Below are 22,902 nucleotides of genomic sequence, written 5' to 3' on the forward strand. Positions count from 1 at the left end.
TTTGAAAGAATTTCACACAAATTTCTATATTTAGTACCGTATTCATGGCAACACTTCAACAAAATCAAAAACTGATACAAAAAAATTATGTGTCTTAAACACCCAATTTTATGTTAACACCCCCAAAACCAACCTAATTCAAGATCAATAAATTATACCGCCTGCCAATTGTTAAAAAAACAATAGCTTCTGACTTGATTGACAGGCCAGCCACATGGGCTACCTGATAATCTGAGTTTGCATGTTTTGAAAACAATTACCTGGTCATGCGTCAAACGCTTTTATGTACCGCGTGAATGGTCCCTTTGTATACACTCTGGTTAAAAAAAAATCATGTCGCTGTAATATTGGTTGATAATTTTATTTTTAAACTAGAAATATGTCCATAGGACATGAATGCCCCGTCGAGGGTATATTAGTAATGCAACATGAAAATTTGTATTAGTGTATGAAATTTGATGAGAATATCTTGAATAGTTTCTTTAAAATTGAAATTGAAATCTAAAAAGTTGGATATAGATGATAAATTTTCACCAAATTATGTATAAGTGCATAAGCCTACATAAATATATCTTAAATGGTTTCTTTAAAATTAAGGAAAATGCAAATTTAATTAAAATGAGATCAAGGTCCCAGAAAAGTTCAAGGTCAAACGTTTTTGATGCAGTTGAATAGTTCTCATAAATACGTATCAGCATATTCAGTTTGATAAAAACTGAGCTAAACACTAATATAAAATAAATGAAGTTAAGGGCAAAGGAAAGGTCAAGGTCAAAAATTGTTGATGCAGTTGAAAAGGTTACATCAGTATGTATTAGCATAAGAAGTTTGATAAAAATATTATGAATGGTTTCTTTAAAAGTGAGCTAAACACTTATTTAAGAAAAGTGAGGTCAAGGTCAAAGGAAAGGTCAAGGTAAAAAATATTGATGCAGTTGAATAGCTCTCATCAGTATGTATCAGCATATGAAGTTTGTTAAATATATTATGAATGGTTTCTTTAAAAGTGAGCTAAACACTTCTTTAAGAAAAGTGAGGTCAGGGTCAAAAAAAAGGTCAAGGTCAAAAAATGTTGATACAATTGAATAGCTTACATCAGTATGTATCAACATATGAAGTTTGATTACACTATCTTGAATGGTATCTTTAAAACTGAGCTAAACACTAATTTAAGAAAAGTGAGGTCAAGGTCAAAGGAAAGGTCAAGGTCAAAAAATGTTGATGCAGTTGCATAGCTCTCATCAATATCTATCAGTATGTGAAGTTTGATAAAAATATCTTAGATAGTTTCTTTGAAACGGAGCTTTGAACAGAGCTAAATGCAAAGTGTGATGGAAGGACAGACGGAAGGATGGAAGACGGACATGACAAACACTATATGCCCCGGCCATATTCATGGCGGGGCATAAAAATAATTGAGAGTAGATAATTAAACAGTGACTTTGTGATTTTTTATTTCAATCTGTACTTGTTAGCGATGGGCATAAAAATAATTGAGAGTAGATAATTAAAAAGTGAATTTGTGATTTTTTATTTCAATCTGTACTTGTTAGCGATATGACGTCCAAGACAACTGTCCAACTTTTCGAAGAAAAATTAGCGGATATTCAAGCCCTCTCTTCCTTCAATAACTGGGATCCCGAAAGAGAAGTTCCTGTAGCAGCACAAACCAATAATTCTTCTGAGCCCCTAAATCAACCTGTGCCTTGATTTTAAGAATGTACGTAATGCCCGTCGCCTTTGCACTCGGGTACACAGAAACAAAATTCGCCATAATTGGAAACAATCTACCCCCTCCCCCACTATTGAAAATTATAACACAATGCAGTGGATTAAATAAGAAAAGATATTTATACGAATATAAATAAAGTATCTTGCATCTAATGTCATGAATTATGAAAGATTCCTTTTAAATCCAAATCTGTAAACAGGGCATAAGAACACAGACCCTTGGAAATTGCGAATATTTGGACACCATTGTTCACTAGAAAAGTAAATAATATTCCGATTGTGGTAGATATCCACACAATAAATGGAATCTTTTCATTTCAATATTCACACTTAACATTTAATAATAATTTCTTTTTTTGGCGACCAATATATTGATATGATTGCTTTGTAGTTTTCACCCGTATTTTTTTTTTTTATTATTATTTTACGATTTTTAAAAAAATAAACGTCTTTTTAATTTTTTTCTTAAAAAGACATTGTCGGAAACGTTAAGTTTACAAATTTTATATTTCAGTACATAATTCATTTTCAATATATTCACTCAAAATTATGCATAAAACGCGTAATGTTGACCCTGATTACCAAAGACAGACTTCCTTGTGTAATGCAACATGTACAGGGATTTTTGACATCTTGAGTATTGGGGCTCTCCAGGTAAATAACACCAGTACTACCAAGACCACTCCCCCTCCTCAGGTAACTGTATGGTAAAAAAATTGGGTCTTCAAGTATAGTCTACTTGTGTATCAAGTTATGAAATTGGACCAAAACTGTAGGAGGAGTAGCATTTTGATAGAATTTCACAGAAATTTCTATTTTTCATAACCAAGGCAATGCCCGTACATCAAAATCAAAAACTGATACATAGAATTATGTATCTTAGTGTAATCTACTTTTGTCCAAGTTATGTTTAAATCGGAACAAATCTGTAGGAGGTGTAGCGTTTTGAAAGAATTTCACAGTCATTTCTATTTTTAGTAACCATGGCAACACACTTCATCAAAATCAAAAACTGATAAATAGAATTATGTATCTCTGCATGAATAGTCTACTTGTATACCAAGTTTTATTGAAATCCGATAGGAGTGAAACGGTTCACCGCGGTATCGATTCACCGCGGTATTTTTTCTCGGTTTGATACACGGTGCAAAATCTCTAATTTTCGGTTCGGTTCATTTTTCGGTCGGGATCGTTATTCAGTCGGGTTTTGCATAAGGTAAAACACGTTACTCAGTAAAAATAAGTATAGAAAACGTAAATTTTTGATGACTGATAGCTTGTAAAATAATTTTTGACAGTCAAATAATTTTAATCAATTTCTTCTAGTCAATTTACAAATAAAATTCGTAAAATATGTGACTAGATTTAGAAAAAGAAAGCATAAAACAACGTTGAATTTGTTTCCTTCTATCAAAATGTTTCGTATCGAAAATAACCGAACCGAGACAAAATAATACAATACGTATCGAACCGTGAAGGAAGTGTATCGTTTCACCCCTAAAATCCGACCAAAACTGTAGGAGAAGTAGCATTTTGAAAAATTGTTTACAGACAGACAGACATATTGATGATGGATACCTTACTATCGAATAAGCTCTTCTGGTCTCTGACCAGTGGAGCTAAAATCAAAGTATGAAAACATAGGTAATCAGAGATTACAGAGCTCACCTCAACGAATGTTGTCTTTAAGTAAGGCAAAGTCCCACACTAAACTAATAATCTAGGAGTGTGCATCCCTAGATGCAACATTTATGCAATTTTGGTCTGATAGGGCTTGCAGTTACTTGGGAATAAGACTTATCTGAAAACTTAAAACTAGTCACTCATTCAGAAAATGTAAGTCAAATCCAGCATCCGAAGCAAGTTTTGAGATTGTTCGTCCCTTGATGCATCATCCATGCAAGTTTGGTTCAGATATGCCTTATAGTTACTTGGAAATGAGATCTGCTCCAAAAACTTTAATCTGGTTACTCATCCGGAAAATGTAGGTCAGATCCAGCATCCGAAGCAAGTCCAGTAGTGTACATCCTTATATGTATCATCCATGCAAGTTTGGTCAATATAGGGTTTATAGATACTTGGAAATGACATCTGCTCCGAAAACTTTAACCTGGTCACTCATCCGGAAAATGTAGGTCAGATCCAGCATCTGAAGCAAGTCCAGTAATGTGCATCCTTAGATGTATCATCCATGCAAGTTTAGTCAATATAGGGCTTATAGTTACTTGGAAATGACATCTGCTCCAAAAACTTTAACCTGGTTACTCATCCGGAAAATGTAGGTCAGATCCAGCATCCGAATCAAGTCCAGTAGTGTACATCCTTAGATGTATCATCCATGCAAGTTTGGTCAATATAGGGCTTAAAGTTACTTGAAAATGAGATCTGCTCCAAAAACCTTAACCTGGTCACTCATCCGGAAAATATAGGTCAGATCCAGCATCTGAAGCAAGTCCAGTAGTGTGCATCCTTAGATGTATCATCCATGCAAGTTTGGTCAATATAGGGCTTATAGTTACTTGGAAATGAGATCTACTCCAAAAACCTTAACCTAGTCACTCATCCGGAAAATGTAGGTCAGATCCAGCATCCGAAGCAATTTCAGTAGTGTGCATCCTTAGATGTATCATCCATGCAAGTTTGGTCAATATAGGGCTTATAGTTACTTGGAAATGAGACCTGCTCCAAAAACTTTAACCTGCTCCAAAAACATCAACCTGGTCATTCTTCAGCTGAAATTGCAGCATCTGAAACCTTGACTGGTACAATGAAACACACTAGAAGCATCCTCCATGCATCTCTGACTAATATAGGCCATAGAACTACTTGAAAAGAAAACTGCTCCAAAAACCTTAACCTGGGACGCCGACGCCGACGGTATTACATATTAAGCTCCCCCAACTTTGTTGAGGTGAGCTAAAAATTATTTTCTATCTTTCTAAAAGATTTTTCTTAAGGAGGCTCATTACACCACTTTTTGATGACGTACTACACAGAAAAATAAACCCCCATTGTTTCGTCCGTTTTCTCCTGGGAACGAATTGTACAGGTTCGCTTTGCTGATGATCTAAATCTTTAAAACGCTCTAAAAATAGACTACGATGTTGTAAACAATGGGAACTTGGTAAAGGATTCATAACTAAATCACGAACGAAGAAGGGTTACTTTTAAGTAAAGACTAAAGAGAATGACAGTCAAATCTTCTTTACCCAAGTAGTGTACAATGTCATAGCGAAAGCAGCAAGTTCTTCCACTGACAACATGTACACATAGAGGAAATTCAAGTTGAAATCTACAACCTCGTTGAAATAAATTAAAATTGACTTGCGCTTTTAGAGTACAGTACTCTTGTTGGTTTGTGTGCTTGTCTTTATTTCTTTGAAAAATGTATATATTCTTCTAGAAATTTTAGCTTATTCTGAATCTGATTTGTTCAACCGTTCCCGAGTGTTTTGAGTCAGGGGGATTTAACTCTTGCAAGTGGACTTTTTATTCCAATTGTTTTTTAAATTGGAATTTTCATTTCCTTAAAACATTTTTCATTCAATTTGTCATTTGTTATTCATTAAAATACATCCCCTGTCTGTTTAAAACTGATTTTCCAAATTCTTCATGCAAAGATTAAGAAGAAAATCACATTCTTTTTTGGGAGAAATTTATTTTTTCTAATAAAAATAATATTGAATATTATGAAGTGTTATTATATTGCTTACATATCTGAAGATGATATCCATCACTTGACACTGAGATTTCTGCAGTACTTTCAATCAGAAACTTGAAATAAAACATTTAACCAAAATCAGAAAAAAGATTAAAAAATATTTTAAAAATATTTATCGTATCATAACCTCCATTTGGATATTTGAAATCTTCATAATAAGTGGTGCTGTAATGAAGTCTAAAATTAACTGTGGGTGTAATGAGCCTCCTTAAAATCACAGATTTTGATAAATGTGTATTAGATTATTTTAGATCGCGTTTTTCATAAAAGAGAAACTTCTTTGACAAGCTGTAGTGTAAACAATAACTAAGTCACCTACTTCTTCACAAAATGTTGAAATCAAGAAATATATTTTTCAATTTGTACAAAAATTTATAAGAGATTCTGGTAGATTTCAATTAAATATTACAACTTAACACTAAAACTCTAGTTAGATAGATATCATGTAAAGAATGTATGTTTAAAACGAATATGTTTGTATATCAAAGTTTTTTTTTCTATAGACATTGACAGTTGTAGCCATTTATGGTGAGAACATCGTAAGTTGCTAAATCTTGAGTTCAAACCATTTGTATATTATTTATGCAATAAAATAAAGTAAAAAAAAAGAAAAAAATAATTAGATAATTAACATTCACACAATTATAGCCCTCTTTGAAGATCAAAAAACCTTCTTCACTGGTAAAAATATAATTGCTTCAAAATTACAATAATGAATTGTATAAATGAAGATGACATTGTTCTGAATTCAAACTGCATCCAAATGTAAATATATAATTAAAACCATCTTAATCAGTTAATGATTAAGAATATGTGATTTGTGTTAAAATGAAAGTTTTCCCTTGCAGAAGAGATATTTAATAAAAGAATTTTAAATTATCCATTAACTGTTATCTTTTTTATTCAGAAAGAAACCACTCAGGCCATAAAGACAAGGGTCAAACACATATTTGAAACTTAACCACTCAAGTTTGCTGAAATGAAGAGAAAATGAAAAATTAAAATGATATGAAACTGTAAAATTTAGTTGTCTGATGTTTTTCAAACATGATGGAGTGAAATAAAATACAAAATATTATTCTCATGATTTTCTATCTATATTTCAGTGGTAATACATAAAAAAAAAATTCCAAAAAAAAAATAATTTCCCTAACTACCTACCCTATTTTTTTCATCAGTGTTACCCGAAACACACAATTTTTTTTTTAGGCCTAGTTACTCATTCAGAAAATTTAAGTCATATCCAGCATCTGAAGCAAGTCTGAGAGAGTTCATCAAGTTTGGTTCAGAAATTAGCCCTATAGTTTACTTTAACCTGGTCACACATCTAGAAAATGTAGGTCAGATACAGCATCCGAAGCAAGCCTGGTAGTGTGCATCTTTAGATGTATCATCCATGCAAGTTTGGTCAATATATGGCTTAAACTTACTTGGAAATGAGACCTGCTCCAAAAACTTTAACCTGCTCCAAAAACATTAACCTGGTCATTCTTTAGCTGAAATTGCAGCATCTGAAACCTTGACTGGTACAATAAAACACACTAGAAGCATCCTCCATGCATCTCTGACTAATATAGGCCATAGAAGTACTTGAAAAGAAAACTGCTCCAAAAACCTTAACCTTGGACGCCGACGGTATTACATAAGCTCCCCCAACTTCGTTGAGGTGAGCTAAAAAGTGTAAAGCCTTCTATGCCAACTATGCATTAGCACCAGTTTATTGCGAGTAAATATTGGGAATCAACTGGCATAGCAAACAAATTGCTATAATTTTTACTGTTAATTGTTAAAGGATTACACTGTTACTTCTTAGATATAATATCTAAAGAACATAAGTAAATAAAGAGTAAATTAAATTTCTCCAAAATATATGTGCAGATTGGGTACCTGCATTAATTTGCTTATTTTTACTAATATTCCTCATGTAGAGTTGTAAGTATTTAAATGTGTACCCAGAACTAGTTAGGCAATTAGAACACCTGTGGTCATTTTACCATGTTTACAACTAACAGATTATATGTATGCCCAACAAGTCATGTGTCAACAATCCATCACATTTTATGACCAGAAATTTACTAGATCAGTGTTTATCATGTTTATTGAGCACTGGTGACACAATACACCAAGTTCTCCACATAAAATTATGTGCAATTGCCTGTCTTGCAACATATAGACCTCATGCATGTCAATGTACCTCTCTCCATGTGTGGAATGTGTCTCCTACTCACTGTAGATTCCTAATTATATGCAAGGAATTTATGATCTCATAACAGAGTTGTGGAAAACTTTTTTCAGATAGCCAGTAATTTGGACTGGCAAGATCACAAAAAAAGCCAGTCTGAAGTGATTTAAGCCAGTTCAAAATCTTAAGTCGCAAAAACAGACAAAAAATACATAAAATTTATTTACTTCATTACACATCTTTTTACTTCATAACAATATAACATTTACTCTGTCTCAATTTCTAAGTCGTCATCCATTTTCGGTTTTTGCATTTATAACACAGTACTAGATTTACCTCTTTTGGGCAGGTGACAATGCTAATTCAGCATAGTATAAGTAATTTTGTTGAAACATTTATGCATTGGGGAATTTATATCAACCTAGAAAATGTATCTTAGAAATTTGAAGAAATTCTGTGCATCGATGATAAAGATATCAACACGATTAATGAAAAACTGAAATCTGGGACAGTGGGAATACTAGATTTACCGCTTGCCCCAAATGTCTTTGAATTCTGTCTGTTGAGATTTTTCATATTTAGCTTTGTCTTCATCTGTCACTTTATGTTTTTTACCTGGTTTCTCATATAAAGAAAAAATATTGCACAATTGCACTTTATATTTTGTACAGTAATTGGGCTGGAAAATGCGCTGATGATAACAGGCGAAACAAAAACAAAACTTATCCAAAACAAGAGGCCCAAGGGCCTTGAATCCCTCTTCTGATAAACTGTACAACCTATCACTTCTATTTGAAGCCTCTAAGTATCCTGTATATTTAGATAAAGCCTTGAAATTCCAAAGGTAGGTCAACATGACCTACATTTTAGATGAAACACTCTAAGAACCCAAGATGATTCTAAGCCAATTAGTACCTGAGAGTAGGTCATGGTGACCTACTTATCACTTGTCATTTTCTGAGGACCCAAGATGCATCAACTAAGTTTGATGATTCTAAGCCAATTAATACCTAAAATATTTTAAAAATTATAACTATAAAATTTCAAAAGTAGGTCACAGTGACCTACTTTTCAGATGACATACTTTGAGGACCCAAGATGCATCAACTGATAAAGTTTGATGATTCTAAGCCAATAAGTACCTGTTATATTTATATAAAGCCATAAAATTTCAAAAATAGGTCACAGTGACCTTCTTTTCAGTCAACAAACTCTGTGGACCCAAGATGCATCAACTGACAAAGTTTGATGATTCTAAGCCAATTAGTACCTGAAATATTTAATTATATAGTCATATAAATTGAAAAGGAGGTCATGATTTGAACAATTAGAATCTACACTACCCCAGAATGCTTCCACATAAGTTTCAGCTTTTCTGCCCAAGTGGTTCTTGAGAAGATTTAAAAGATTTTAGCTACAAATTTTAATGTAAAACATGGATTCCCTATTGTGGCCCCATCCTACCCCCGCGGGTCATGATTTGAACAATTTAGAATCTACACTACCCCAGGATGTTTCTTCATAAGTTTTAGCTTTTCTGGCCCAGTGGTTCTTGAGAAGAAGATTTTTTCTGCATATTTCAATGTAAAACTTGGATTCCCTATTGTGGCCCCGCCCTACCCCAGGGGGTCATGATTTGAACAATTTAGAATCTACACTACACCAGAACTCTTCCACATAAGTTTCAGCTTTTCTGGCCCAGTGGTTCTTGAGAAGAAGGTTTTTAAAGACTTTTACTACATATTTTAATGTAAAACATGGATTCCCTATTGTGGCCCCGCCCTACCCCCGGGGGTCATGATTTGAACAATTTAGAATCTACACTACCCCAGAATGCTTCCACATAAGTTTCAGCTTTTCCAGTCCAGTGGTTCTTGAGAAGAAGATTTTTAAAGATTTTTTCTTCATATTTCAATATTTCAACTTTGATTTTCTACTGTGACCCCACCCTGCCCCTGGGGGTCATGATTTGAACAACTTAGAATCTACACTACCTCAGGATGCTTCCACATAAGTTTCAGCTTTTCTGGCCCAATGGTTCTTGAGAAGAAGATTTTTTAATGACCCCACCCAATTTTTGTCTGTTCTTGATTATCTCCCCTTAAAAGGGGGGTTGGTCCTTCACTTTAACAATTTAAACTTTAAACTTACCTTCACCCAAGGATGCTTTGTACCAAGTTTGGTTAAAATTGGCCCAGTGGTTCTTGAGAAAAAGTTGAAAATGTAAAAAGTTTACAGACGGATGTACGGACAGACAGACAAACAGATTTTGCTTTTTCGGTGCTAAACGTATTATTTTCATGTATTTTTATTCAGCAAGAATCTGGGTCAAAATTTAAGAGTTATCTCCCGTCTGTATTAAAAGTCGCGTGGCGCTATTTATAGCAAAAAAACTATGTGAAGAAGGGAGAAATATCGGCAATGAAAGCAGTTTAAATATGTAAGGAAAAGATAATTTGTCAGTAATGAGAAGGCAGAAAAGCAAAAATAACATATAAACACATCTAGATACCATCACTGGCATGGGCAAGTTTTTAAAGAGATTTTAACCAAGTAAAAACAGACGAAGAAAATGACACATGGTCAAGTTTTAAATAACGATCTCCAGATGTATGTGATTTTGCAATTAAAAAAAAAAACGTCGTCCAAAGACTTTAGAGAATAATAGTGCTAAGGAAATGTTAAATCTTAAAACTGTTCAGGCCTAGGCTTTTCAGTAGAATATTTTACAGATTTAAACAATCGTGTTTTGCAAATATGATATATTTAATGTTGAACATGTCAAGTCTCAAGAACGATTGAATGTATGAGGACAGTGGAAATCTGTGATATCTGTATATCACACAGAACAGAAGGAGCTGTTGGTAAAACTATAAGGTATTTGGGGAAAGGCCGATGAGAAAACATGCATATGCAATTTATTAGGATCAGCACCTCATTTTGTTTGGCGTGTACCGTATCTGTGTACTTGATTATTTGTTAATAAAACAATAAATATTTTAATTTTCTATAACAAGAATCTTCTGTAGATATTTAAAAGAATATGAAAACAATAAAATCTATTCATATTGGCATTAACATAATGTAAAAATTAAGTGTACGAATGTGTTGTTGATACTTTCATTTATAAAAAATAAAAAATAAAATCTGCCCACCCGCCCCAATTTTTCAGCAAATTAGGATGAGAATCTAAATTTTAAATTTATATGGCCTAACACAATGTGTCACTTTATCAACATCAATATAAAGTAGAGACTTGGCGCTTTCGGTTTGTATATAAAAGTTTCCCGTAAAGAGTCCAGGTACTGGAAAACAGGTTGTGTGAAATTGCAATGTTCTTGAATTTTGCAGAAAACAAGTGAATTTGAGAACCTTCGACAAAGATTTAAAATATGAGCACACACCTCGATCCAAAAATTAAAGTATGTTTCATATTCTTAATGAGCAGTTCTTTCATAATATATTTGCACATTTTGGATCGGAGGTTGTGCTGTATACGAAATATTGAAAAATATCATCATATTTTGGCCATTTCTGAAGAAATATACGGGATATGTGAATAATGACGCAATTCATGACGTCATAATGCATTGACTAGCAAGAAAATTACGTCATTTTTAGTAGGAATTCAGTCACCAAGTATTCAAGTAATATTTATTACCTTGTCGACTAAAACTATGCAGTTTTGATTCTGCAGAAATTTACAGGGCCAAAAAATGCCGCAAGTGGCCCTTGCTCTTTGATCCCCCATTGTGGCTCCTCCCTATCCCAGGGGTCATCATTTGAACAAACTTGAATTTACACTACATGAGGATGCTTTCATATCAATATGACTACACATTATAAGCTTTTCTGTTCTTGAGAAGAAATATTTTTTCTATATGTTCTTATGTAAAACTTTCGATTCCCCATTGGGCCCCACCCTACTCCCCAGGGTCATCATTTTAACAAACTTGAATCTACACTACCTGAAGATGCTTCCATATCAAAATGACTAATCATGGCTTTGCAGTTCTTCAGAAGATATTTTCCTATATATTTCTATTTAAGACTTTGATCCTCCATTGTGGCCCCACCCTACCCCTGGGGGTCATGATTTGAACAAATTTAAATCTACACAACCTGAGGATGCTTCCATATCAATATGACTAATTGTGGCTTTGTTGTTCTTGAGAAGAAGATTTTTAAAATTTTTCCTATATATTTCTATGTAAAACTTTGATCCTCCATTGTGGCCCTGCCCTACCCCCCGGGGTAATGATTTGAATAAATTTGAATCTACACTACCTGAGGATGCTTCCACATGAGTTTCATCTTTCCTGGCTATTAAGATGCTATTAATTTTTCACTAATTCTTTATTATCTCCCCTTAAAAGAGGGTGTGGCCCTTCATTTGAACAAATTTGAATCCCCTTCACCCAAGGATACTTTGTGGCAAGTTTGGTTGAAATTAGCCCAGTGGTTCTTGAGAAGAAGTTGAAAATGTTAAAAGTTTACAGACAGACAGACAGACGCCGGACAAAAAGTGATCAGAAAAGCTCACTTGAGCCTTCGGCTCAGGTGAGCTAAAAAGTAGGTCACTGTGACCTACTTTTTACTTAATACGTTTTATGGCCCCAAGATGCATCATCTTACAAGATTTAATGATTCTAAACCTTTCAGTATTCGAATTAACCTAAGATACATCAACTGACAAAGTTTGATGATCATAGGCCTTGAATTGTTCAAAATATGCCTCTAAATCATTTTGAAAAAGAATGGCCGCAAATTTCAAAAGTAGGTCACTATGACCTACTTTTGAGTCAACCATATGAGGTCCTTAGATGCATCAACTGACAAGATTTGACGATCCTACTCCTTATAGTAAGCAAAATATCAACATTTTAATAAAATGTAACTTTTGGTCAACTTTGAAGTGACCTTAAGACCACGCCCTTTGCCCCAGGGTGATGCTTTGAACAAATTTTAAGCTACAACATATCCTCATCCTTTTGTGTAAGTTTGGTGATAATCTGCCAAGTGGTTCTTGAGAAGAAGATTTTTTAGCAACAAGTACTTTTGTTTCTATTTTCCTAATTATCTCCCTTTGTTTAAGAGTCACAACCCTAGTTTTAGTATAAATGGAAGCCCTTGGGCCAAGGATACCCTGTGACAAATTTGACAATAATTGGCCCAGGGGTTCTTGAGTTATTGCCCATAATCTAAAAAGTTTACGCACACCACACAAATGGCCTTTGGCTCAGATGAGCTAAAAAGGGCCATTCATTTGGACTGATATCGATGGCATTTTTACTGACCTTATGTACTTTTAATCAGTTTTGCTGGCATGACCAGCAGTTTTACACAACTCAACATATTTTCGCAAAATATTTTTTACTCGCTTTTATTTTTACATTGCATAAAAGCATAAAATAACTCGAGATTTGGGGCTGGGCAATAATACTGATATTCTGGTATATATTATGGTATGTTGACAAAAAATATTGTATTGCAATACATTTTTGTAATACCCATATACCAGCAAAATGCTTGGACTCAGGAATTCTATCATAAAATATAAAAAGAAGTTGTTAGAAAGGTTTACGATCATGTGAAACAGATGTATTCATTTGGTGTATTTAGTTTTATAACTAATTCAATCAACAATATCTTTTTATTGGCAGGGCTCGACATTAACTTTTTTCCCTACTTGTCCATTTGGACAACTGACCAAGACATTTACTTGTCCAAACTTCAACTTCACTTGTCCAAAAATTTCAATAGAGATCTAATACTGTCAACTTGAAAACTAAAATAAAGTCCATTACACATGACATGTGCTTGATTTATTCGTGATGTTACTGATAAATACAACAAATACATAAAACGAAATTTTATCTGACAACAAAATATATGTCCACAAGTGAACCTGTCAACATCAAACAGAATCCAAACTTTGTTAAGTTCGTAAGTTCCATGCCTTTTCAGTCGTATGCAATTCATGAACTTCGATCCCGATCAAATGTGAATCGAAGTCCAGTTTTTAGCTCACCTGAGCCAAAGGCTCAAGTGAGCTTTTCTGATCAAAATTTGTCCGTTGTCTGTCTGCGGCGGCCGCAGCGTCGTTGTCGTAAACTTTTCACATTTTCATCTTCTTCTCCAGAACTACTGGGTCAATTTCAATCAAACTTGCCACAAAGTATCCTTGGATGAAGGGGATTCAAGTTTTTTCAAATGAAGGGCCACGACCTCCTCCAAGGGGAGATAATTATGAAATAGCAAAAAATTAAAGGCATTATTGGAAAATTTTCTTCTCAATAACCAATGGGCCAGGAAAGATGAAACTCATGTGGAATTATTGTCAGGTAGTGTATATTCAAGTTTGTTCAAATCATGTCCCCTGGGGGTAGGGTGGGGCCACAATGGACAATCAAAGTTTTACATAGGAAAATATTGGAAAAATCTTCTCAAGAACAGCAAAGCTATAATTGGTCATATTTATATGGAAGCATCCTCAGGTGGTGTAGATTCAAGTTTGTTCAAATCATGACCCCCAGGGGTAGGGTGGGGCCACAATTGACAATTAAAGTTTAATGTAGGAGTACATAGGAAAAATCTTCAAAAATCTCCTTCTCAAGAACAGCAAAGCCATGATTGGTCAAATTTATATGGAAGCATCTGCAGGTGGTGTAGATTCAAATATGTTCAAATCATGACCCATGGGGGTAGGGTGGGGCCACAATGAACGATCAAAGTTTTCATAGAGTATATAGGAAAATCTTCAAAAATCTTCTTCTCAAGAACAGCAAAGCTATGATTGGTCATATTTATTTGGAAGCATCCTCAGGTGGTGTAGATTAAAGTTTGTTCAAATCATGATGACTCCCGGGGGTAGGGTGGGGCCACAATGGACAATCAAAGTTTTACATAGGAATATATTGGAAAATCTTCAAAAATCTTCTTCTCAAGAACAGCATAGATATGATTGCTCATATTTATATGGAAGCATCCTCAGGTGGTATAGATTCAAATTTGTTAAAATCATGACCCCCAGTGGTAGAGTGGGGCCAAAATGGACAATCAAAATTATCATAGGTGTACATAGGAAAAATCTTCTTCTCGAGAACAGCAAAGCTATGACTGGTCATATTTATGTGGAAGCATCCTCAGGTGGTGTAGATTCAAGTTTGTTCAAATCATGACTCCAGGGGTAGGGTGGGGCCACAATGAACGATCAAAGTTTTACATAGGAATATATATGAAAAATCTTTAAAAATCTGCTCAAGAACAGAAAAGTCACGGTTTGTCATATTTATATGGAAGCATCCTCAGATAGTTTAGATTCAAGTTTGTTCAAATCATGACCTCCAGGGGTAGGGTGGGGCCACAATGAAAGTTCAAACTTGTAGAGTAAAAAGTCACAGTCAAAAAATTATATAAGCATCCTTAGTAAGTGTAGATTTAATTTTGTTCAAATCATACCCCCCACTCCCTTTTAGGGGTAGGTTGGGACCACTTATGCATTTAAGCTTTTCAATACTAAACTGATTTTTCCTTTTTTCCTAGCCAGTGCTCAGGTGAGCCATGTATCCCCTTAGCCTCTTGTTATGTACAGCTTCTATCTTGAAACTACTGATTAACTTTCAACAGTCGTTCTTTTTATTATTTAGAGACTCCTTTACATTAAAATGCACTTGTCCAATCGGACAAGTGTCCAGCAATATTCACTTGTCCGTTATTTTTTTTCACTGGTACCGGACATGTGGACAAGCGTTAATGTCAAGCCCTGATTGGTTATTTATCATAGTTATGTACATTCTATATGCAAAAGGAAGTTAATATAATAAGTAAATGGCATTATTTTTGTTTTAAATATTGCAATACATATATCGCAATACAGTTTAAAATATGGCAATATATCACAATACGAAATCTCTAGCCAATACACAGCCCTATCTAGATCAAACATCCAACTGTGGATTCCTGTTAATGTGATTTATGTCTACGTTACTAGGGGTGAAACGATACACCTCCTTCACGGTTCGATACGTATTGTATAATTTTGTCTCGGTTCGGTTATTTTTGATACGATACATTTTGATAGAAGGAAACAAATTCAACATTGTTTTATGCTTTCTTTTTCTAAATCCAGTCACATATTTTGCGAATTTTATTTGCAAATTGACTAGAAGAAATTGAATAAAATTATTTGACTGTCAAAAATTATTTTACAAGCTATCAGTCATCAAAATTTTACGTTTTCTATACTTATTTATACTGAGTAACGTGTTTTACCTTATGGCAAACCAGACTGAATAACGATCCCGACCGAAAAATGAACCGAACTGAAAATTAGAGATTTTGCACCGTGTATCAAACCGAGAAAAAATACCGCGGTGAATCGATACCGCGGTGAACCGTTTCACTCCTATACGTTACTTTTTCCACAAAATCAAGTACAGTCAAACCTCGTTATCTCAAACTTGGTTGAGCCAAAAAAAGACTTTCGAGATATCTGAGGGTTTGAGATATTGAGGGTAAATCACATCAGCATATCCATGGTATTTGACCAAAATGGTGTCAGACCCCATGTGAAAGTAACCTGATGTTTGGAAAATGTTTGAGTTACCAGTGTATGAAAGAATTTGTGTTAAAAATACAAAAAACACAATGTATTTGCAACTTTCGAGACATTCAAAGTATAATGGAAATACTACTAATATGCAGACCATCATTGTCTGGTATCAATCATCCACCCATTTCATCTTCACCTTGTAGCATGAGATTGACTTGTGTTTATAGTAACACTGACAGTGAGAACCATAAAGTTGAGGTTGATTATATTAAATAATCTCATCCATGAACATTAAGTGGACAATTACACCTTATAAAATTATAGTTATCAAAGTATTTCATTGACTTTCAGAGGGAAAGAGCATTGAACAGAAATGTTGGAATTTTTTTAGCTAAGGCCTTGAGGCCACTGTCCATCATAGTAACAAGCATTTCGTGAATTCATTATAGAGTTTGATTTAATATATTCTTTGCCTACTAGAAAACTTTTCATATAAAATTATCTCAATGTTTGTTTTTTAGCTCACCTGAGCTGAAGGTTCAAGTGAGCTTCAAATAAATTGACAAATAACTCTTCCACTCTTATTTTTGCTTGGGAAATTTGTACTGTCAACATAACCAGTATTGTAGTCAACTGTATTAGAGAAATGAAGTTTGTTTACGGTGTTTTTTGTCCTTTTTATCGGTTGGTGGATCTAACATTTTTCAAAGAGAGGTAACTCGGTATTCTAGAAACACTCTAAATTTTCATGACTGTTTTTCATCATTTTCTTAAAAATGACGAGTTTTAGTCATAATAAAATTTTATTTTATGACTAAAAATCGTCATTTTAAAAATGATGGATTTCAGTCTCACCCCTAACTGTTGAGCAGTGAGGGATCTTTTTCGTGCCAGCACCTAATGCGACATGGGACCTGTTTATATGGAGTCATTCCAAGGACTGGTCTCCATGTCCTGCAGGGTTCTCTAATTATAGGATCTATTGCTTTGGCTTGATCCTTACATCGCAGGTTCGAATCCCACTGCAGGACGTGGAGACTGGTCCTTCGGATAAGACCGTATAAACTGAGGTCCCGTGTCACAGTAGGCGCTGGCACAAAAAAGATCCCTCACTGCTCAATGGCCCGGAGTGCCAAGCATAGGTTAAAATTTGCAGCCTTCCACCGGCAAGTGGTGGAGTCTCCATGTGAGTGAAAAATCTCAAGAGGGACGTTAAACAATAAACAATCAAACAGTACTGTGTGAAACCTGACCTGTTGTTGGCAAAACTATACACATGTACCTTCTAAAAATTGCTCGTGCATATTGCTTAGCATGTGAATATGATGCGAATAAACCAGTTTTTGAATTAGATTATACCAAAATAAAACACATCTTTCTATAATTTTATTGCATCCATTGGGATGCACATTTATCTAAATCACGTGTCCTGAGCAATTTATGCAGGACACAGGTCAAAATGAATCACTATAGTTAGATGGATGGACAGTAGTGATAGGAATCAGTAAGAATTTCATAATCAATGATCGAATTATTGTATCTAACTAATTATTGATTATAATTGGACATTCAAATTAGTTTATTAAATGGTAAGAATGGGGAAATGACTATTTTCTGCATATGTATTTGTTTATTTCGCTGAAGAAGAATATTGAGAGAGTTCCAAATGTTAACATGGGTTTAAATTTGAAGCAAGGAAAATGAGTTGAATTTTCGTATTTATATGGATTATTTTATAGATTAAAAGGCATATACAATCTCAAAAGGTTTGTTATGATTAATTTGGTAGCTATTTTCAGTGCAACTCCTTTTGTATTCTTCAAAATCATTTTGGAGCGGATCCACTCCGATTTGCTACATTGCAAGTATATGGGATGCATTCTAACTGTGGTGAGGGCTTGTCCCGAGACACAATTAGATTATTCTTACTAATTCATTACCAAGGAAACATGCCTTTTAATTTTAGTTGATTAATAAGTGAGAGCCAATTATTAAATGATTTTGAAATTTTGAAAATCCTCATTCCTGTGATTTCTAACTTTTCTGACATAACTTCCACCTTAAGCAATTTAAATGAAAATTGATTTGCCACAACTTACATCATTTGGCAATATTTGGAAGTATTACTTGAATTATTTTTACCATATTAACTGATTTCAATGAACAAATGTCAACAACCTGTCACTGACAATTACAATAAGTCTTAATAAGATTACTGTGGTAGTTGGTTTTTAATTAATTTTCAAATCATTCCATTCCATCCATTATTTTTAAATCCATAATACAATGTGATCATAAGCAAATATTTAAATACAGTATATCCAGGCTTTTGGATGTAATCATCCTGCACATAATTTGAGTAATTTGGACTTAAACTGTTTGTCAATTCATTTTACACATAAAATTGAAACAAATAAATAAGTAAACATAGTTATTTTTGAATGTGTGAAATGAGACGATAAAGCTTTCTTGTAGTGTACTTAAAACATTTATATAACAAACTAGTAACCACATTGATGTGTTTTGAGTGAAGTTTTAAGTTTCTATGAATCTCAGGAACATAATTACAAAATGGGTCTATGTAATTTTCTGATTCTGATCTCAGTAGGTCTGTAAGTACATAAATAATATATATAGATCTTAGAGTAATACGAGTATACATGTTTCAGTGAACGTGAAAACATGCAAAAGTCCTCTGTATACATTATCAAATCGCACAAATAAAATTCTATGAGTTGACATAACTAGAATATTTACCCAAAAGTAAGAGTTTCACTTCCCTCGATGCTTTCTCTCCATCCTGCCTCAGCGCCTTGTCGATTTGTTTCGATCTCTCGACAGCCGCTTTGTCATCGGCTGAAACGGCGCACCCCATGTCCAGTAAATCTCACTAAAACAAGTAATTACTCCACCGATAGAAATAAATATCAGTTCTTTCAAAACGATGCTATAATTTCCTTTGTATGAATCATGTGAAGATAAGAACTCGGTAAGGAAAAATAACGTTATTTCCTTGTTGTGTCTCAATGGATGTTCATAGGTGCATCGCCCGTTTTGAAATGGTTACCCGGATGTTTACGCGCACCTGCGCGTATACCAAAAAAGGGGATGTTTCAAAATGAAAAAATGTGGTTGCAAACTATTGATGAATTTCATATCATTTAGATTAAAAAAAAATGATAAAGTATTTTTTTCTCTTCGTTCATTTTTCATACCAGGGACGCTCATACGATCCTTCATACAACTGTACAATGGATACAAAGGAAATCCTTCATACGAGCAGTGATTAGTTTGGTTAGTCTAGGTCACCTACACGTTTGTCGCATCGATAGTCTCACACCAAACCAGTGGGGTCAAACGACTTGCGTGTCCTAGGTTAGACTGGGATAAACAGTTGATAAATTATATCAAAGCAGACGCTTACATAGGTTTCGTATTTTGAGAAAATCTCTATCTCCCAGGAAGTTGCGAAGAACCGGAAGCTAATGTTGACTTCGTCATCGCCATATTGTCAACAAGACGGCTTGCCGCTTTGCTGAGATCATGACCGAGATGTAAATAGGGCTTAAAGGGAAAAGAAATGTAACATTATACCTAATTTCTTTTTAACTATGTCTGCCTTCAGTAATGAACCTCTAAAGGACGGAAACAAGAGTGGGTTTTGGAAAAAGGGAGGCGGGTTTCCTGGAAGGTTGTACTTATAGTCATACTGATCCCTTTTATTCAGGTCGAGCACTCTCTTGATTTAGCTACATGTATATAGTTTGAATTAGCTATTTAGCTTTATTAAGCGATTCCGAATAGCTTGATAAAGCTATTTATATGCAGTTTTTCACGAAAATGTTTTTTTTATTTTTATAAGAAATCGACAAAAAGTCGCAAGTATTTGACTATTCACCAGATCTGGTGAATGGGAGCCAGTCAAGGCGCCCACTAACAAAACAGTCCCGGTCATAGTGCTCCATGATTTTGGTCAAAGAGCCCCCGGATTTTGGTCAAAGCGCCCCGGGATTTTTGTCAAAGAGCCCCCGGATTTTGGTCAAAGCGCCCCCTAAAAAATTTTACAGTAATGTGATGTTACAAAACGGCCCCCAAATATTGGTCAAAGTGTCCCCAAATATAAATTTAGCTGGGCAACGGTATCATTCTTTTTTGGGGTGGGTGCTTTTTTTTTAATTAAATGATACATGTACCGGCGAACATTCTCAAAAATTTCTTGTAAGATAAAAGCATTTTTGTTCTACATTAAAATAAATCAAACAAACAAAAGTCAACCATAATTTGGAAACATTTCTGAGAGATTATTGAGAAGGCCTCCACGTGGCAAGAGTTGGGCAACGGTATCAATTTTTTTTTTTTTAGGGGGGAGGGGGATAATTAAATGATACAGGCAAACATTCTCATTTCTCTGGAAATGTTTTCTGTAAGATTATTCAAACTTAATATTAATCTATTAAATATTTCATGGGTCACGCTAAACCAACAAGAGAACTAAATAGCATAAATTAGTAAAGAGACCAAATTTAGGGGGCTTTTTGCAAATGAACATTCTATAAATATATCTAAGGGGCACTTTGACCAAAATAATGGGGTGCTTTGACCAAAATCAGGGGGTAACCATTGCTTGGTGATGGTTTCTAAACGGAGATTTTCTCTAAAATTATATTGGGGGCGCTTTGACGAAAATCAGGAGGTGATTTGACCAAAATCAGCTGGGGGCGCTTTGACCAACATTTGGGGGCGATTTTGTATCATCATTTTACTGTAAAATTTCTTTAGGGGGCGCTTTGACCAAAATCAGGGGGCTCTTTGACCAAAATCATGGGGCGCTTTGACCGGGACGGTTTTGTTAGGGGGGCACATTGACTGGATTTCGGTAATTCACTACCGTAGCTTAATTGGGTACTTCAGGTAGTTTTATTTAGCTATTTCAATGCAGCTTTTCACAATTTTGATTCTTATATAAAAAAGACCAAAAATTGCAAGTATATGACAGGGTTCGAAATTAACTTTTGTAAGCACGAACTAGTCCACACGGACTAGTGACTTCCAATTTTCACTAGTCCATAAAGCATTTGACTAGTCCGCCCTTTGTCGTATGATAGTGAAATCATTGTTGACGTCCCTACTCTGTGACTTTAAACCCTCACCCCACCCCACAACCTTATGAGATAAAATTTAAAATTTTGGAATACAAAATTTGAATTCGAATTCATCTCTAGCTACAAAAAAAAATATTAATAATAAATTTGCGAAGTATCAAACATAAATATTTTTTTAAAATTACATCATGATAAAAAAGTTACTTGAACTTAGGAGTGATGTACTTTTTAGCTCACGTGAGCCGAAGACTCGAGTAAGCTTTTCTGATTGAAATTTGTGTGTTGTCTTTCGTTGTTGTTGTTGTCGTTAACTTTTCACAATTAAGTCTTCTCCAGAACCACTGGGCCAATTTCAACCAAACTTGGCACAGAGTATCCTTGGGTGAAGGGGATTCAAGTTTGTTCAAATGATGGGACACACCATCTTCCAAGGGGATATAATTACAAATTAATGAAAAATTAATGGCATCTTTTAAAAATCTTCTCAAGATCCACTGGGCCAGGAAAGATGAAACTCATGTGGAATCATCCTCAGGTAGTGTAGATTTAAGTTTGTACAAATCATGACCCCCTAGTTAAGGGCAGGACCACAAGGAACAATCAACCTTTTATTTAGGAGTATGCAAGAAAAATCTTCTCAAGAACAGCAAGGCCATGATTGAGCATATTTGTATGGATTATAGGCTTGAGTATCATGGGTATTGTCACAATAAGATACGTATCATGACACTACTATTGAATATACAATGTAAAGCAGAAAATTGTTTCTTTTGTTCTGTATAATGACATAAATAAAGTATAACAGTATAACATCATGTGTATAATAGCAATTTAGTGTATATTTTGGAAAAGAACACTTTGGAAATAAATATTATTTTAATAATAATAATAATAAGAAAAATAACTTGTGTTCATCAGGGATGGGGTCGTGTTGCACAGTATGGCATTACAGCCTCACATAACCGACAAACTACCTTCTTATTATCTGACTTAAGGAAGCCGAAAGATTTGCAGACATCAGATTTGAATGCCGAATGCCGCTGGAGCATTTATAATGCCGATTCCTTCTAGGGCTTCATCTCCTTCCACCACGCTCGTTTCAGATGCTATTCTGTTTTGATTTTTTAAAAATTTTATTGTAAAGTTAAAAAAACCACTTCCGGTATCACAATTCCGGAATGATGATAGGATACATGTATCATTGAGACACACAATCAATACAATTGATATATCACTGTATCGTTACAACTCTAATATGGATGCATCCTACAAAGTATCTCAAGGAGACACAATTTGATGAGCGATTTTTACATGCACTGTTTTTAGAAGAGTTCAAGGTTGAATACTATCACTGCACCAAGGTGCGACTTTTTGTGCATGCTTCAAAAAAATAAAACCGCTGGAGCATTTATAATGCCGATTCCTTCTACGGCTTCATCCCCTTCAGTGTTTTCCCCAGAAAACTTTCAATGCATGGGGGGAATTTTGCTGAATTGACGGCGCGCGGCGTGTCTTGTTGAGTTACTTGTGCATGTATTTGAATTTATATTTAAATGAAAAATACAAATTCATTCATTTAATATATTTTTTTTTTAATTTAAATGATATATTT

At 34.5% G+C, this 22,902-nt stretch overlaps 2 protein-coding genes across 3 annotated transcripts in view; one reads left to right on the top strand and one right to left on the bottom strand.

Annotated features, from left to right (window-relative positions):
• LOC133195817 (guanine nucleotide-binding protein G(i) subunit alpha) overlaps nucleotides 1-19,249 on the bottom strand; it is an 82,720-nt gene extending 63,471 nt beyond the window's left edge. The window contains exon 1 of the mRNA XM_061331769.1: nucleotides 18,946-19,249. Coding sequence (XP_061187753.1) covers nucleotides 18,946-19,063 — 118 coding nt within the window. The 5' untranslated portion in view covers nucleotides 19,064-19,249. The remainder of the gene's footprint in view (nucleotides 1-18,945) is intronic.
• Nucleotides 19,250-19,735: 486 nt separating this feature from the next.
• LOC133195813 (TBC1 domain family member 22B-like) overlaps nucleotides 19,736-22,902 on the top strand; it is a 56,793-nt gene continuing 53,626 nt past the window's right edge. For both annotated transcript variants that reach the window (XM_061331764.1, XM_061331765.1), the window contains exon 1: nucleotides 19,736-19,879. In XM_061331764.1, the coding sequence (XP_061187748.1) occupies nucleotides 19,800-19,879 (80 nt within the window). In that variant the 5' untranslated portion in view covers nucleotides 19,736-19,799. The remainder of the gene's footprint in view (nucleotides 19,880-22,902) is intronic.

Source organism: Saccostrea echinata, unplaced genomic scaffold, assembly GCF_033153115.1.
Source record: "Saccostrea echinata isolate AGI-Se365-2 ecotype Australia unplaced genomic scaffold, CSIRO_AGI_Sech_v1 ptg000029l, whole genome shotgun sequence".
Classification (NCBI taxonomy): domain Eukaryota; kingdom Metazoa; phylum Mollusca; class Bivalvia; order Ostreida; family Ostreidae; genus Saccostrea; species Saccostrea echinata.